This window comes from Taudactylus pleione, unplaced genomic scaffold (assembly GCF_031769625.1).
Source record: "Taudactylus pleione unplaced genomic scaffold, aTauple2 ptg000114l, whole genome shotgun sequence".
Taxonomy (NCBI): domain Eukaryota; kingdom Metazoa; phylum Chordata; class Amphibia; order Anura; family Myobatrachidae; genus Taudactylus; species Taudactylus pleione.
The window spans coordinates 1,634,488-1,652,929 of record NW_028284516.1 but is presented as its reverse complement, the minus strand read 5'-3'; the positions used below and the strand labels follow the sequence as shown (position 1 = coordinate 1,652,929).

Genomic DNA, 18,442 nt, shown 5'->3' with positions numbered 1-18,442 from the left:
CAATGGTCAAATAATAACAATCAATTTAACAAACGCTAAGTTCATTTACGACACTCACTTGGGATTATGGGAAATGCAAAATCAGTTTTGCTCGCGCTCTGGGCCTAATTCAGACCCGCTCGCGAGCGCTGAGCGCTCGCAAGCGGGTCGATGTTAGGCCAGGTCGCATGCTCACGACGGAGGCGGCTCCTTCGTGCACATGCGTGAGACCCGGATAGCGACGGGCAAGCGCATGCGCACGACGGAGGATACTCTAAAATTGAGAGGGACGGCCCTGATTCAGAGCGAGCGCTCTGTCAGAGCGTCCGGCTCTGAATCAGGGCCTCTGTTCCTCACTATATCTGTGCCTAGGGATTGTAATATAGCAGCGTTTGCAGAGGAGCAGCATTTTGCACTGGGTGAGGCGTTTGGCAGACTTGAGGGTATTACGTGCAGAGAATGGAGTAGGCCCACCGATGCCTGGTATTACATAGCAGTGCAGAAACTAGACTTTATTTTCTAGGGCAAGACTATAGAACTGAACTAATGGGGTGTAGAGCTCTTACTTGTTGTGGTGTTGCTGTGTGGTGAAGTACACGGTCATTTTCATGTCACAGAAGAAATGACATTCTGTACCACCTCAGAGCGGAGGGCAGCTGTGCACCTTCATGTGCCCTCATCCTGGCTGCATGCGCTTTGCAATCAACTTCCACTATGTAAAAGTATCAGGATCTTGTCAGATATTTCATATTGGGGTGTGAACCTCTCCATCCTGCAGGAGCCTGGACAGAGCCGTGAATGTGTCTAATATGGCTGCTAATATTGATTCAGATGTGGATGTACTGCCGATATTTCCTCAGATTGAGCTATTGTTAGCCGTTGCGCGTGCGAGTAAAGGTGCATGCACACTTAACGATTTTTTTGAACGATTTGTCGATAACGACGTCGTTATCGTTAAATCGCTAAAAAAAATCGTTCAGTTTATGAGTTATAACTATGAACGATAATCACAAATGCGCACACTCCCGTTTCTAGTTATCTTTCATCGTCCATTTCAGACTGTAAAACATGACGATTTTCATTAAGGGAAGGAACATTATTCGTTCATCGTTCAAAAAATCGTTCATTACACTTCAAAAAATCGTTCACTTTTTCAAGGGAAAATCTGACAGAAAATCGTTGGTTACAAAATCGTTACGTGTGTACGCACCTTAAGTCACACTGCAGCGGCGCAGCTATTGAAATGCGGTTACACTCTTAAGAGGATTTACTCACAAAGTGAGTGACAGGTAATCAGCGTTTTGGGAAGGTTGCGGGGGGGGTAGCTAGAGAAACGCAGGCGTGTCGGCAGTGTTTTCTGGGCATCCATAAATTAGCCGCTTGCTCGCAGCAGGAGAGCCCTCTGCGTGTCTGGAGACCGGCTGTGTCTGCGACAGCTTACATTTACTTAGAAGGCTGATGTTTCCAGTTTTGTGCGTGTGCGGCGGATGTAAGATGCTGTCAGTCGGCGTCTCTAAGCACTGAACGGCAAGTGCTCGCTCATTAGCATATTTTTGCAATCGCGAATCCGTAAGGCATTTGCATCCATCTCTGAATCCGGCCGATAGTGCAGTATCTTGCAGTGAGGTAGAGAACAAGGTTACGTACTGCAGGAAACCTCTTACATCCTGTCCGGTCTCTCTTTAGTACATATCTGTCTGTGAATATTTCTAGACGCCTTTTCATGTTAGATCAGCCATCACTTTGGGTTTATTGGGCCTATAAATGTAGCTGTGTGCTAATGCCTGCCTCATATGTGTGTGTGTTACAGGGCCAGCTATATGTTTCTGTCCTGCTGCCGCTACCTAATGATGAAAGAAGCTTTGTAACCTATGTATCGTGTGCTTTTGCCCTGAAGGTATGTGATATTCTCTATACTGCATTATAGCTCTGTCTCTGTTTAGTAATATTTGAAATCAGTAAATTGCTGTATCCCCTAAAGATTGCAGTGTCCAATAATTATGTAATATACAATATATGCATAATTTATTGGGGTGCCTCGAGGCACTTACAGGGGTGCCACGGGTTGGTGGTCCAAATAAAATTATATTTGGTCAATGGTGGCTGCCAGTCATAAAATATGTGGACAAAGAGAAGTGCAGCCCTGACCACCACCACATAACTGAACCCAAGGATTACTGGTAGGCACAATTTAATACCCTTGGGGTACCGTGGAAAAAAATGCTGATACTCTAGGGTGTGGGATTTAAAAAAAAAAAGTTTGGGAACCACTGCTGTAACTCCTATCCAATCAGACTTTTCTTTCATTTTATAAAACTTTACTAGAAAAATTATAATTGCAATCTAATTGGTTTCTGTGAGTGTGCAGCTGCTTATATTTGGGCTTTTAAACAATAAAAAAACTATCTTAATGAAATAAGGACCTCATTCAGAGCCGCTCGTAAGCGGCCGTACGCTCGTTCCGAGCGATGTTCGCCCATCTGCGCATGCGTACGGTTTGTAATACGCATGCGCGAACCAGTCAGTGCGGCCGAAAATCGTTTGTTCGCTCTATATAGCGAATGCCTGCTACTTTGAGTGACAGGAGGAGGCGTATGTGGGTGGTAACAGGGGAAGGTGCTTGAAAACGGGGAGTGGAATGCAGAACGCAGGCGTGCCTAAAGGTCAAAACGGACGTTTTATGGGTGTGCATAATTAATACAGCGGCGTCATTGACCACGTCACTTGGTTGTTTTATAGTCAGAACTGCTCGCAATATAGTGGTAGGAAAAACCAACCACAAGAATAGCGAGCAGTTCATACGCTTTTTATCAAATAAACGACCACATGTTTTGTTCGCTCGTTCAGACACAGAGGCGGCAACAGACCGCAAAGAGCGAACGGTTCATTTGAATAGCCACCCCCTTTTTCTGAACGAGCGAGCGCTAATAGCGTCCGGCTCTGAATCAGGGCCTCTGTCTCTCCCATTACGGGTCCTGTGAGCAACAGGACCCCTGTTATTACAGCAAATGGTGGGGGTGCAGGGAAGAGGACAAGATATTTGTTTACATAAGTGATTCCCAAACCTCAAGGCAGCCTAACTGTCCATGTTTTAAGGATATCCATGCTAGCAGGGGTACCGAGAGGGGGGGGTGAGCAGGTACAAATCACCCCCCCTCCCTCATACAATAAAGTTGCCCAGCACACGCTGCTGTGTGCTGGGCTGCACTGGGAGACTGCTCGCGGCTGCTAAGTAGCAACCACACCAGTCTCCTATGCCTGTGTGGGGGAGTGATCACACTGATTGCGCCCCCCACTGGCTATGCACCGGGCTGAGGGACTCATAGTGCCCCGTCCCCAGCGAGCAGCGCCACGCAAAAACATATTTTTTTTAAGGAGGTGGGCCCACGCCTCCCACGATTAGGCAACTCCCCATTCTTCCCCCAGGCCCGGCGCGGCTCTCTGCGCCCCTGCACAGGTGAATGATGTACAAATCCAATCATTTTGAGTCAACTATCTTTGCTCAACCATGGATATCCTTAAAATCTGGATGTCAGGGTTCTTTGAGAACCAAGTTTAGGAACTACCGCATTAGTTGTCCAATTTATATCAGCGTGTACAGAAGCACTAACTCTAATACTGGGTACACACTGTGCAATTTATCCTTCGTACAGCCGACTAACAATATATTGTTAAGTGTGTCAAGTCGTGTGTACACACAATATATCTGGGAATGACGTTGTTCACAAATATATCGTGTTGGCCGTGCAGCACGGCAGATGCGATATATCTTGGACATATGCGCGTGTATACAGGGGACGCACTTGCCGTCCTGCACACTGGTTGCAAGAACCGCTGGCACTGACGTCACAACTGGGCAGCAGATTGAAATACCCGCCCAGTTGTGATGTCTTCAGAAATATCGAGCGGCCGTGTGTATGGTTACCAAATCAACCGCTCGGTTTGCATGGCGATCGGCCGGCCGCTTGGTCGCTCAGGTGTTTACCCAGCATAAGGCACTGGGCTTGTATAGTGTATGTGTAATGTTATGCTGCCGAGTCATACTCAGTCTGTCTCTCTGTGTTTCAGGCGCTGCAGTTCCTGCACACACTCATGTTGCAGCTTAACATCGATATTTTCTTCATTGACTGGGAGAGACCCAAAAATAGACCTGTAAAATCTGAAGGTGAAAATGCTATAATGTGATTTCTCTCTTTTACTAATATGTTTCATTTTCAACTGAAGTAATTGAAAAAACTGTATGTAACCGACTACTAGGCCTACCTGTAATGTGTGCTAAATCCTGGAACTTCCAGTATGTTATGTTTTGGTTCTAGTTAAAACTTTTTGGAACATATGAAAAGACTAGACCAGTGGCCAGATTTACTATTGCGCAGTTCCCTGAAGCCTCCGATGATCAGTAGCTTTGGCCGATGGATACTACTATGTGTAATATGCTGCATCTGCATTGGCTAAAAATAAAATAAAAACACAAGGTTATATTGATACGAAAAAATCAATAATAGATGTTTATAGCCCTCTTTTAAGGGGTTAGAAATCGGAGCTGTGCCATGCCCTGGCGTCCTTTCTTGTCACTGTCCCATGCTGGTTATATGGAGGTCTGTGTGCGCTAGGCTGACCCTATGTTACCTCCTTACACTTCTGTGTTCTGCACACAAACATACAGCGCTCATTTATTTTTACCTTTGACACAATTGCCTTTAACTGGTTCTGCTGTTATCCACATAGCGCAGGGACTCTTTGTTTTTTATCCGTTGTGGGAGGGTTAGAGTTAGGCTGCAGGAGGGGAGGTTAGGGTTAGGCTATGAGAGGGTTAGGCTGCAGGAGGGGAGGGTTAGAGTTAGGCTGCAGGAAGGGAGGTTAGGGTGCAGGAGGGGAGGTTAGGGTTAGGCTACAGGAGGGGATGTTAGGGTTAGGCTGTGAGAGGGTTAGGCTGCAGGAGGGGAGGTTAGGGTTAGGCTGTGAGAGGGTTAGGCTGCAGAAGGGGATGTTAGGGTTAGGCTGTGAGAGGGTTAAGGTTAGGCTGCAGGAGAGGAGGTTAAGGTTAGGCTGTGAGAGGGTTAGGCTGCAGGAGAGGAGGTTAGGGTTAGGCTGTGAGAGGGTTAGGTTGCAGAAGGGAATGTTAGGGTTAGGCTGTGAGAGGGGAGGGTTAGGCTGTGAGAGGGTTAGGGTTAAGCTGTGAGAGGGGAGGGTTAGGCTGTGAGAGGGTTAGGGTTAAGCTGTGAGAGGGGAGGGTTAAGCTGTGAGAGGGCTGGGTTAGGCTGCAGGAGGGGAGGTTAGGGTTAGGCTGCCGGAGGGTAGGTGAGGGTTAGGGTAAGGCTGCAGGAGGGAAGGTGAGGGTTAGGGTAAGGCTGCAGGAGAGGAGGTTAGGGTTAGGCACTAGGGAGAGGGTTAGGGGTTAGCAATACTCACTGCCAGGAACAGCCGGAAATCACCATCAGCTGGATCCAGGAGCTGCCGCACCAGGTAAGTCACCACTAGACGACCAGGAAGGTTTTGTCGAAATCCTAATCAAGTCGACATTTCAGCAGTGTCGACATGGTCAATATCGATATGCTGCATGTCGAAATTATGACCACGCTGACATACTCGTGTCGATATGATGAATGTCAACATAAGGGAGGTAGTCAGCATCCCAGCGTGCGGGATACTGACGGTCAAAATACCATCGCTGGAATTCCGACAGTGTCGGGATCCCAGCTCCAGAATCCCGACCGCTGGCATCCCGAAGTTGAGTATCAGGGGTTAGGCACAAGGAGAAGGGGGAGGGTTAGGTACTAAGGAGGGAAGGTTGGGTTTAGGCACTAGGGGAGGGGGGGGGGGTAAGGGTTAGGGTACTTGCCTAACGGTGCCGGGATTCTGCCTGTCGGGGTGCCGCTGTCAGTATTCTGACTGCCGGGATCCCATAACCAACCCCAACACAATGTGCCAAACCCCTCTGAGACGATCTGAACAGTGAGTGAAGTAAAAAAATGGTCTTGGCAGAAGCAGTCGCTACTACTGTGCAGGCTCGGATTATACACACCGTACGTTTTGGTCTGATTTGCCATTTTGCAATTCATGAACTTTTGGTGACCAATGCAAGGGGAAACATCTCTAATTGTTCAGCTACATTTAACCTCCAGATTTCCCAAAGTCTACATAAAAGCTGAAGGTTCTCCTGCTGTGTAATTCTCTGTACTGAGAGGGAAAGTAGATGCTGCTGTGAAATGAAAACCTTTGTAAATCTCATGAGTAAAAACAGTACTTTATTCTAAATTATCTGTTAGTTAAACAATAATTTAATATCATTTTATTCAAAGTTTCTTGTATAACTGAAACACTAAGCATCTGATTTGCCTATCTTTAATGGGTGATTGTGCTTTATGCTACAGTTGTCTAGCATATAGTATCAATGATATAATGACGATGATCAGACATGTTGGTGAGCAGAAGATCTTGTTACTTGCTGTTTGAACTTGTTTTTCCTGTGCAGGGGGTGTAAAGACTGGTCCCGTGCCTGTGAGTATCTGGAGAACGTACTTTATAGCAAATGAATGGAATAAAATCCAGACTGTGCGCAAGATCAATCCTCTCTTTCAAGTTCTCGTTGTGCTCTTCTTTCTGGAGGTAACTATCTCTAGTTCCATTTTTATAGGTAAGCCTTTGTCCCATGAGGGACAGTGCAGAGCTCCCCAATACCGATAGCTTTCACATATTGCATCAAGCATGTCAGAAAGAGTTTTGGGAACTGTTTTCTTTTTAACAATGCTGTGAGGGGCTGTTAATCCTTCTTGCTTAGAAACATGATTTATTACTATACTACATAGTGCACCACAGGGTTACTCATCACTGCACTACCAGACATGGATGGGAAGCGGAATGAGCAACAATGAGCACCAGTATATGTTGTCTCTCTATAGTAACAATACACCAGGTGTATGAGACGGCGGCTGTTCTAGTACCAATACACCAGGTGTATGAGACTGGGGATGTTCTAGTAACAATACACCAGGTGTATGAGATAGGGGCTGTTCTAGTAACAATACACCTGGTGTATGAGATGGGGTTGTTCTAGTAACAATACACCAGGTGTATGAGACTGGGGATGTTCTAGTAACAATACACCAGGTGTATGAGATGGGGGCTGTTCTAGTAACAATACACCTGGTGTATGAGATGGGGTTGTTCTAGTAACAATACACCAGGTGTATGAGACAGGGAGGTTCTAGTAACAATACACCAGGTGTAAAAAACAGAGGAGGGTCAAGAGAGCTGGGGGCCAGGTGCAGTCTATATGTGCCCCCCTCCCTCCTCCTCATAGGCTCATGAGACTAGTAGACTCTGGCACTGTGCTAGGGTCTGTGGGTGCGGGGTGTGCAATGTCGGCCCCCAGGATTCTGTACCCTGCACCCATTGTAAATGAGAGCGCTGGGCATTTATATAACCACCATTAGCTTTGCTTGCAGATTGTTGGTTTTGAAAACTTGGCATTACGGGATTCCTCCTCCAGCCTCTCCAGAGATGCCCAGGGTTACATAGCTCCTTGGAGCCGCATTCTGCGGTACGGCGTGGCCTCTGCGTTGTGGCTTGCCATCGGAGGGTTACAGGTAAGGTTAACAGGGCAGGAGCTTTTTTACTTTAGCAGAAGAGTAATACTTTCTAATAACAAGCTGTTTATAATGTCATTTCAGGTTCTCTTTTTCTCTGGAATCTATGAAAGATTTGTGGAAGATAAAATCCGACAGTTTGTTGATTTATGTTCCATGAGTAACGTAAGTAACACTGCTGAATTATTAGTTAGATATTGACAATTAACAATATGTTGGATTTGATGCAAATTAATAATTTACTAATAAAGGGACTTAACTGCTAAATATTTATTTTGTATTTCTCTAATGTAAATATTAATGCATGACTATATGAATATGTGTTTTACTACAGGATTTTACCTAGGTTCTCTGATGGTGGGTTTGGAGAGATCTTCATTCAGTACAGTTCCCTTGTTTGCATTATGTCCCCATTATCCCTTTGTCACCTCCAAAAGGTCTCCTGTCAGTATAATCTGAAATATGAAAAAGTTCCGTCACAACATGATTGGGGATCTTACTGTGTGATATCATTGGTGGCTGTGTATGATGTTACCAAGGGGACAATACGAGTTGGGATCTAACTTACTATGTGTTATAATTGGTGGCTGTGTATAATGTAACCATTGGGACAGTATGAGTGAGGATCTTACTGTGTGATATCATTGGTGGCTGTGTATAATGTTACCAAGGGGACAGTACGAGCAGTGGCGTAACTAGGAGGGGTCGAGCGGGGCACGTGCCCTGGGCGCTGTCGGACCTGACAGTGCAAGGGGCGCCGTCGTCCAGGGCAGTGCGGTCCGCGGCACTACACACTAAAACAAACACACCGGCAGTGGTGTGTTTGTTTTAGCAGCCAATAAGAGTCAGACAGACTCTTATTGGCTGCTGCATCCAGGGTCGGCGCCGGGCTGGAGCTCACTCATGAGCTCCGCCTTCTGGTTCCCGCAGTGGGCGAAGGGAGAGACGTCATGATGTCTCTCCCATGGTGCTGGAAGGGATGAGCGGACGGCAGCGGACGCAGGAGCAGGGATTCGGGTAAGTATCATTTTGTGTGTCTGTGTGTTTTATGTGTAAGGGGCACTACTACTGGGGGCACTGCATAAGGGGCACTAGTGGGGAAACTGTATAAGGGGCACTACTACTGGGAGCACTCCATAAGGGGCACTACTACTGGGGGCATTGCAAGAGGGGCACTACTACTGGGGGCACTGCATAAGGGGCACTACTACTGGGGGCACTGCATAAGGGGCACTACTGGGGACACTGTATAAGGGGCACTACTACTGGACCACTCCATAAGGGGCACTACTACTGGGGGCACTGCATAAGGGGACATAGCATAAGGGGCACTACTACTGGGGGCATTGCAAGAGGGGCACTACTACTGGGGGCATTAAGGTGCATATGGAATGGAAAGGAATGTTCCCAGAGTGACGTGTATAATGTTGACACGCCCCCATTTTTCAGTGGCCACGCCCCTTGTGGCATGTGGCCACAGGCGCGCGCACACAGTTGGGGGGGGGGGGGGCGCTTCGTTTTTCATCTTGCCCTGGGCACCAAAGACCCTAGTTATGCCACTGAGTACGAGTGGGGCTATAACTTACTGTGTGACATTGGTGGCTGTGTATGATGATATCAAGAGACAGTACAGGTGGGGATATAACTTAGAGTGCGATATTATTGGTGGCTGTGTATAATGTTACCAGGGGTCACATCCAGGACCAAAATTAAATGTAGAAAATAGAAGTGACAACTCCTTAAGTTTGCTCATACCCAGAGGTGTAACATAGTATTGTTAGCATATCCTTTCTGCTGTAATAGGCACCACTATGTAAAGGATGTGCTTGATATTAGTGTCCCTTTACAGTAGGACTTTATAATGCTGCATTGTAGCTTTCAAATAAGATAGCAAAACATTCAGTGCCAAAGTTACAGTAAGTATGTTGTTTTCTATAGAGCACAGGATCTGACTAGTAGTAGTATTAGATGTGATATAGCTGCAGCTCGGAGAGCGTAGAACGCTGTACACCTACTCTATTATATTTTGTCCATGTAAAACAAGTTATATGCCCCTATAGTACATGAGAATTCATGTCCAGCGCATATGTTGAGCTTAGCCTCTTAGTTTATATTAGTAGAAAATTAGAAGTGTGTTATATTGGGAAACTAGTCAAAATGAGGGTGAAAAAAAGACATCAAAATATATATTTTTCCAGATTTCTTTCCTGCAATTAATAAAACCCCATAAATTTCCCCAGAAATGAGTCTGCTTCTTATCCCGAGTGTAGAGGTGTGAAATATGTGTAGTCTTGCACAAGATTGGCACTGTCATACAAACAAAAGGATAGATTAGATTTTTTAACATGTTAAACCTGAAGAAGCTATGAAGGGTCTTTCTTATTGCTAGCATTTAGCAATAGATTTAGTGGAATGTTAGCTCCTTGCCCTTTACATCAGGGCTGGCGCTGGAATCCCGACAACATTCAGAATCCCGGCGGTAAGTATTGGGGTTAGGCGCTAGGGAGAGAGTTAGGGGGTGGGGGGGGGGTCTAGGTTTAGGGGTAGGGTAGCTTTAAATGCTGCTCTTATATTAATTGACAGCGCAGTGTCCAAAAGAGCTTTTTCCATATTTTTGCACATTCAGAGTTTATTTCTGTCTGTCACTGTGTCAGACGATGAGCTTTTATTGACACTGTGTCTATGAGATCTATGTACTAAGCCTTGGAGAGAGGTAAAGTACCAACCAATCAGGACCTAGCTGTCATTTTTCAAACGCAGCCTGTAAAGTGACTGTTAGGAGCTGATTGGTTGGTACTTTATCTCCATCCAATTTACCTCTCTCCAAGGCTTAGTACATATACCTGGTCAACATTCAAGCTCTAGCACGTGACACCAACCTAATGCGGAAACAATCCACGCAAACCATAACTTTTATGTTGTACAGTTTTCACATGAAGTTTGTATTCATTTTTAATGATATAGAAGATTTCCTTTTGGTGACTTTCCCAATAGTAATTAGTTTATTTGGATGGTACTAGGTGAAGTAGGTAAAAATGCCGTGTTTTATACAGATGTATCTATCACTTACTTAGTACATTCCCAGATATGTTTAGTTCCTTACACAGTTTGAATAGTGACCGACTTTAAACCAGATCTAGAACACAACTAAGTTTTGTGGACGGAACTTGAATTTTTTCACACTGCGAATGTGTCCGAGCCCAGGAGATGAAGGATAAGGCAGGCGCAATAGTAATGAAGGCTACTCTCACAAGCTGGTGGAAGGGAGCAGTGCGGCCACATAGACGCCTACAGCTCTGAATGCTGGCGAAGATGTGCCTTTATTTTCGAGCGCATGGATGTTGTACATTGCAGTCTATTCAATTTGTCGACAGTGACATCATAATGTCATCACTATAATGTCGACGTGTGATATCGACATGGTTCAAATGTTGATACCTGGAAAATGTTGACATATGAAATTGTCAAAATGTCGACATTAGAATAAGGGTTAGGTAGTTAGGGATACACTTACCTGAAATCCACAGTGTCGACATTATGAGAATCAACCTAGTATAATGAACCCATCACCATCCATTGATAAAGGTCTAGGAAACGGTTACTGTAGGGACAACCCCATATATGATAGTAGGTTTGTACCAATATCCTTATTTATATCTACGTTATTTGTGTCCCCTTTTCAGGTCTCTGTGTTCGTTTTGTCACATCGATGCTATGGATACTATATCCATGGTCGCTCAGTCCATGGACACGCCGATACCAACATGGAGGAGATGAATTCGAATTTAAAGAGAGAAGCGGTAATTGTACTGTGTGATATTGGGGATATGTCAGGGGTGGACATGATAATGTAGGATGCAGGAGCCAGTTAGTGACATCCAGGAACCACAAAGTCTAGTAAGGAGGTAAGATGTACATCCATCCTCCTCTACAGACATTACACCCAAGTCTAGGTGCCAGCAGTCATTTCGGGGTTCATTGGCTAAAATACAATATAACAACTAAGCCCAGGTAAAGCTTAATTCCACTGTCCTGATGTTTTACTGCTCCCCCCTCCTCATTTGTATTTCTATCTTGATGCTTATTGGTAGTTATGGACAACTAGCCAAGTCTTGTCTGCTAGCAGTGTGCACATAGCATGGGAAATCCTGAGGACTCTGACGACGGACATGATTAGAGTGCTGTTATCATACACACGTCCGTCATCACGGAGTCAGAAACATTACTGTTTTATAAAATGTATATTTAGATATATAGTGAACAAGTGAATAACTTTAAGCCAAGTTTTTTTGCAAAATATGTGATGAGATGGACAGACAGTGACCATGCCAGCAGATGAAGATGAATGGTAATGCATTGCATATCATTTAGGATACATATTTATACACCCCTACTATTATTCTATAGGGCACATAGATCAAATGGAAAGTCATATATGGGCACAAGCCATACAATTTATCTACAGTATGCATTTCATATATGGTGAGAAACATAGAGTTGTATTATGTCATGGGGTTACTTACTATTAACTCTAGAGTTGAGTGACAAGAAAAGCAGACCTTTATCTATGCTACAGCTTCGTGAAATAGATAACTGAAGAGACCCATTCCCTGTAAAGTAAATCTTTCATTTTGCTAGCATATATATATATATATATATATATATATATATATATATATATATATATTAATTATATGTAAGGTCCATCTTATCAGTAGTTTTTATGAAATGTGTTCCTTTCTCTATGTGTAGGAGAATATGTGCAGTCAGAGAGGGCTACAACCAAACACGGACATTCAGACATTTCAGATTTCCATCTCCAACCGCACCAGGGCACAATTTGACCGGATTCATGATAATTTATCAAAGGTAAACCTGTGCCGTGTGGCGATTTCTCTCTTCTGTTCAGGGGCGCTGAGGGGGGGTGAGGGAACGGTGGTACTGATTACCCAGGTTTGTCTGGGGAGGACTACAGGGGCCCGAGCCAGCCGTGTCGGCACTTGCACAGTCTTCACAGTAAATCTTTTCCAAACAAGCAAAGCTACAGCCCACACTTTGCTAGGTATGCAATCGGGAAGCCGACTGCCTAAATACCGGCAGCCGGCTTCCCGACTGTCATATCCCGGCAAGGGTGAAATGCCGGGCGTCTAGATGTAGACGCCCGCATTTCCCAGACGCCGGGAGACGATCGTAGTGATGCCGGGCACCGCGAGCAGACAGCCGCGGGGGGGGGGAGGGTTAGGTTTAGGGCTCCCGGGGGGGACTTAGGGTTAGGCTAGGGGGAGGGAGGGTTAGGGTTAGGCACCCCCAGGGGGGACTTAGGGTTAGGCACCCCCCCGGGGGACTTAGGTCTAGGCAGCGGGGAAGGGTTAGGGTTAGGCACTTAGAGGGGGGATTAGGGTTAGGCACTTGGGGGGGAAGTTAGGGTTAGGCACCCCTAAGGAGGGTTAGGGGGTTAGGTTAGTAGATACTCACCTATCCACGATCGGGATTTCCAGCGCTGTCGGGCTTCCGGTGCTTCGAACTCTGCTCATGTCCCTCTCTATTGAGATGTCTCGGCAGCCCTGCTAGAGTCCACCATAACATGGAAAACTGGTTTACTTTAATGCTGGTTTGTTTTAATTTCAGAACCGTGGACCTTCTCGGTTTATACAGAGCTCATCAAGCATGTCAGAACAGAGCACAAAGGCCTACCACACCATGAATAAATTCCTTTGTTCCTTCATTGACCATGTATGTACCGTAGACAACTCCTGACTTTTTCTTTTCTTATCCTAGTCACATCTGTCCCTCTTTTGGACCTAAGACCATCCCTTTTCCTTCCAAACTGTCTATCTTCTCTATGCTGTATGGTACTGTAAGAGGAACTCCTTCACTGTTTCTCAGATGTTTTTACCTGTGTTTGGCAAGTCATGTTTAACCATTCATTGACAGCCTGCCGTACATTTATGCAGAGCAGTGTATCTCTGAGCCTTTGATTTATGGTGGCTCTTAACGGTGACCAAATCCGTACCCAAAAGTGAACACTGTGAGGTGAATATGAGGATGATAATCCAAGCCTGGATACCTGAGGCACTACAAGCCGCAGCGCTCTCTTATAGCTGGCAGGACTTAGATAGAGCCATAGGTTGTTCAGGCCTGTGCTAAACACTTCCACATTTAGAATGGGAAGCTCTGAGGACTTATGTAACTGGTAGTCCCCCAGCAGGAGGGCAGGGGAACTCCAGATTAGTTACAAAATTAACCCACCTGTATGTTTTTGGTCCATGAGCAGAAATCCCACACTGACACGGGGAGGGCAGAAAAACGCCCCATGCAGAGAGCACCCTGGCTGAAGTACAACGCTAGAACCCAGTGATGTGAGACAGCAATGCTAACTACTCTGCCATCGTGCCATTGATATGGATTAGACTGTTTACTCCTCGTAGGGAAAGTGAAATAACACAATTTTAGAAAATGAGACCCGATAGCTGTAAAGCTCCAAAGTGGAGATTTAATCTAGTGCATAGTTTTCTATTAGTGACCCGTTCAGACAGTAATAAGAGCACCTTCCTTCGTGTATTATAGGCTTTTAAAGACATGGATTACTTTGTGAAAGATAAGCTGCTTTTGGAACGAGTGCTCAACATGGAATTTATGGAGCCCATGGACAGAAGCATCTTCTATAATGGTATTGTGTTTTCTCTGTGTCTCTCACCCAATTATTACTATGTGGTTGGAAGAACAGCTGCTGGCTCATACTAGGAAGATGTGAGTGGGGCTGAGTGTATGTGTGCAACTATGCTGCAGAAGCCTATAGGAGAATCTATTGACATTATAGTCAAATAATATAATTTTCACAGACTCCGCTAATGATCTGTTTTTCCTTGCCTTATGTTGTTCCATTTACATTGTTTTGAAGCCATCTGCACACGGACTGATTGTTCTATGCAAGTTGGTGATGTTTCCAGAAAGACATGGCTCTGTGTACAGGCCCACTGTGATCAGGCATTTCAGTCTAAAGTTCTTTATATCGATCGGGCCATGATCTATGTGTTACCAGAAAAATGTGTTGGCTGCAGACTGTGATCTAAGTGTGTGTGTGGTTATCATACTAGTTGGCCCCAGGTGATCTGGTCCTTTGATCGGATTATGGAAAGACTGACCTGTGTGTATAGCCACAATGGACACACACCCGGCCATCTCCTGCTCAAGCCAGACCTACCTATGGCAGAAAAGAAGGAAAAGGACAATGCAGGTGTACAATAAGCGCTGGCAATTCTGGTGCTTAGACTGTGTGCACCTGCATTTTCCTTTTTTTCTGCATTAGAACTACAGGTCTCAGTATGGTAGCACCTCTTATTATGTCTAAGATTAGCATGTGCAGCCCAGCCCCCCCCTTCCAGACCTACCTATGGCCCTGATTTGGAACCGCACACAAACCCGATGTTTACAGAGTTGAGCAATTTTGAGATGTACGGTAATAGAAATGTCTTGGAAAACTGCTGGGCGGTAAGTGGGAGGTGGCTAAACAGACGCACAGAGATTGCCCGTCTTATGGGCGTGTTATGGGAGTGTCGCTGTAGTGTTTCTGTACACAGGCGCTCCATGCCCGGACGAGGAATCTGCACCTGCCATATGGCTACTGCAAGCTTCCATGGTGCACAGGCGCAGACAGTGGGCTTCTCAGTCCTTGCACATGGAGACGCACAGATGTACACCAGGGAAGGACTACATAGCGGCATTAGCATAAAGTCACAGACGGGCAGCTGCCAAAAGACGCAGACGCATCTGATTCCACCTCTGAATCAGTCTCTATGTGTGAGGCCAGTTTTAAAGTAATGCAAAATTCTAGAGCACCAAATTATAAGGGAAAGACCAATTAACCATACTAATGGCATCCAATTGCGCTTACCACTCACTCACATGCCTATATACAGATGTGTCCACATACATCTATCCTCCGCGCGCTACAAGTCACGTTACACATAAGGCATTAGCGCCGTGTGACTCAGCGTCAACCGTCTTTTTGTGTGACTTTTTCCTTTAAATTGTGTCTAGGACGAGAATAGAACAGGCATATTCTGCTGATTAAAATTGTATGTGGCATTCCTATATTCTGTGTGCAACTGCGGCTGGAACTGTATATAAAGGGGAAACGTTTGCACGAAAAGACGCTCAGCGCTACAGAGTCGCTCCACAGCATGGCACGACTATAACGGCTGTGTAACACACAAGGATCCTAGATGTATGTGGACACATCTCTTTATAGCAGTAGGATAAAACCTGACTCCAGCCCAGATGTGGAATGTTCTTTATTGTGAGTGATGTGACTGTGAATGTCTCTATCGTATCCATAGATGAACATCATTCTTTCAGCGACGTTGTCTTCTATGGTCATGAATCAACGCTCCTTATCTTCGACGCCCTGTGTTTCTGTACTGTTGATATCATATCGCAGAGCTTTGTTTTGGCTGCTGTCATCACCTACCTGCAACACGAGGTCAGATTTATGTAGAATACTTCCGGCGATTGTCACTCTGATTTGTCACCCCTTCTTTTTCTATGTTCAAGGCCTTTTCTTTTCTTCTTTATAGTGTTTCCGGCTGATCCGTGCTGCTGTAGGGAAGAAGAACTTGGCGTCCAAAACTCTTGTAGATGAAAGATTCCTGCTTTAATAATGGCCAGAAGCCGGGGTCCCCGATGACTATGGGCTATTGGTGTTAGTGTTACTTTTGTACTGTACATAGCTAAAATATTTTTATGATCTTTCAATTTTTTTTTATATTTATTGCTAAGTTTGTCATATTGTTACATCTTTAAAGACAAAATTACACTAGTTTATTTTGTTTTTTTTACTTTTTTTTTTCTATTAGCTTTATACACGTTAGTTTCCCTACATAGAACAAAATGATGAACGGTTACTGTGTGATACATTATTGTATATGTCTGTGTTTTGTTTCATCATTTTTACCGTTAATTCGCAATAGGTGATGTCATTATTTTTATTTATTTTATTATTGTGGAATCCAGTCACCACCGTGTTTGTGCTTTTATTACATTTTTCAACCCATAAGTAGTCTACTGTACTTCTGAGGTATAGGTAATAGTCACTTATATAAACATAGCTGTTAGATCAAAGTCAATTGAAATTAAGAAAAATCATTTAATTGGAGGATTTAAGAAGCCAGTTTTCACTGATGTTTATTGAGTTTGATCTAACAGCTATGTTTATATAAGTGACTATTACCTATGCCTCAGAAGAGGAGCGCTTTATTTTACATATTATTCTACATATCACTGTGTGACGTGTGTAGGTCACAAAGATTTATTGAAGCTGCACCTCATTTAAGTTTGGATCGCGGGGAGAATATATCTATTTATTGTTTAGTCTACTGTACTGTTTGCTGCCTTCTCATTGAGAGAACTTTGTTCTCCTACCACCAGATGGCACCACCAGATGGCACTGCTGAGTAACACTGGTCTCTTGCCCTACTTACAGTATTTCATTCACTGCCTTTCAAGATCAATTACTTTTCAGCCACGCTACTCCTTTCCGAACTCTGGCATAATGATTAAATACATTGTACAAAATGTACAATCTATGATCAGTATTAGCAGAGACAACTATTTATAGGTGTTCTCTCATCACATTACTTAATTGGTTTGCACAAGCCTGCCTGCAAATCTTACTAAATTTCTTTGTCCTTCTGGCTTCTTTATGAGCGTTTTTATATCATCAGACAGAGTAGTCTAATATTGTCCTTGCTTGTGACACAAACCGTCCTGATATTATTGTATAAAGTGCAGAGCACGACAACAATGTGTCATATCCAAGGTCAATGGAAATGGAAAACTTTTCAGCTAAGCAAAGAAAGTTGCAGTATGATAAGTACAAGCCAATTAATTAAATGAATCTGAAGGAAGAAAACCCTTTATATATAGTGTAGTGAATGTATTTAACCTGTCATTTTAGCCATTGGTATTATAAATGGCAATTCTAACAGGTGTAGACGATGGTATTCTAACCAAATGTATACGTTTTCTATTAGTATTATATTAATTTTGTGGTTGATATAACCAAACTTGTGAACTGAGTGATGAGACTGTTTGTTTTTTTTACCTAAAGTACATGTGGTATTTTTTCTAAACTCTTTTTTTAACTATGAATAGCAATTTTAATAGGAATATTTGGGACCACTACAATTTTACCATGTTATTTATATCTTTGTATATGCTAAACCATATGTTGTTTCATGATCTATCTTTTTTATGTATTTGAAATGTAACTGTTAGTATTTCCTGACGCAATAAAATATTTCCAGATAGAAGTGCGTGTTATGTGTTTTGTGCTTATCGCTTTATTAAATATAGTAATTATCTAAATGTAAGCACTTCAAAAACGTTTCACCTATTGAACACATTAACACTATGGAGGGAATTCAACTAGCTGTGATAATGCAATCATTTATGGTGTGCTAAATTTTCGCACCGTTCGAAAGATTTTTATCACATCGCAGCTATGCGCATCTGCGTTTTTCAAGCAATTCTATTACAAAAGTCGCAAAGCGGCATTTGCGCAATAATTTTTTTGTGTATTTTGCCTCGATAAATATAGGTATAAAATTGGGGAAATCTGCCTGTGGCCCCCCTCCCCACAAAAAAAACGCCAAACTGATATAGGAGAACAACATAAAAGTGTATTAGTGGCCATAATAAAAGTATTTAGGGTTCTTAAAATGTGTCAAATACATTAGCTGTTATATGCATCTTTCTAAATCAGTGAAATAATGGTAGAAAGCAAGTGTTTTATGACAAAATAAATGTTCTACTTGATTTGGAGGTGCATAAAAATGCCTAGAAGTATACATTTGTGTAATTTAAAAACACTTAAA

The 18,442-nt window shown here is 43.8% G+C and overlaps 1 protein-coding gene across 1 annotated transcript in view; it reads left to right on the top strand.

Moving 5' to 3' along the window:
- Window positions 1–17,848, top strand: part of TMEM67 (transmembrane protein 67) — a 67,206-nt gene extending 49,358 nt beyond the window's left edge. Inside the window, exons 18-28 of the mRNA XM_088471503.1 lie at window positions 1,790–1,876; window positions 4,048–4,144; window positions 6,455–6,588; window positions 7,428–7,568; window positions 7,653–7,733; window positions 11,252–11,368; window positions 12,321–12,437; window positions 13,197–13,301; window positions 14,136–14,238; window positions 15,908–16,050; window positions 16,145–17,848. Coding sequence (XP_088327629.1) covers window positions 1,790–1,876; window positions 4,048–4,144; window positions 6,455–6,588; window positions 7,428–7,568; window positions 7,653–7,733; window positions 11,252–11,368; window positions 12,321–12,437; window positions 13,197–13,301; window positions 14,136–14,238; window positions 15,908–16,050; window positions 16,145–16,225 — 1,206 coding nt within the window. The 3' untranslated portion in view covers window positions 16,226–17,848. The remainder of the gene's footprint in view (window positions 1–1,789; window positions 1,877–4,047; window positions 4,145–6,454; window positions 6,589–7,427; window positions 7,569–7,652; window positions 7,734–11,251; window positions 11,369–12,320; window positions 12,438–13,196; window positions 13,302–14,135; window positions 14,239–15,907; window positions 16,051–16,144) is intronic.
- Window positions 17,849–18,442: the final 594 nt, after the last annotated feature.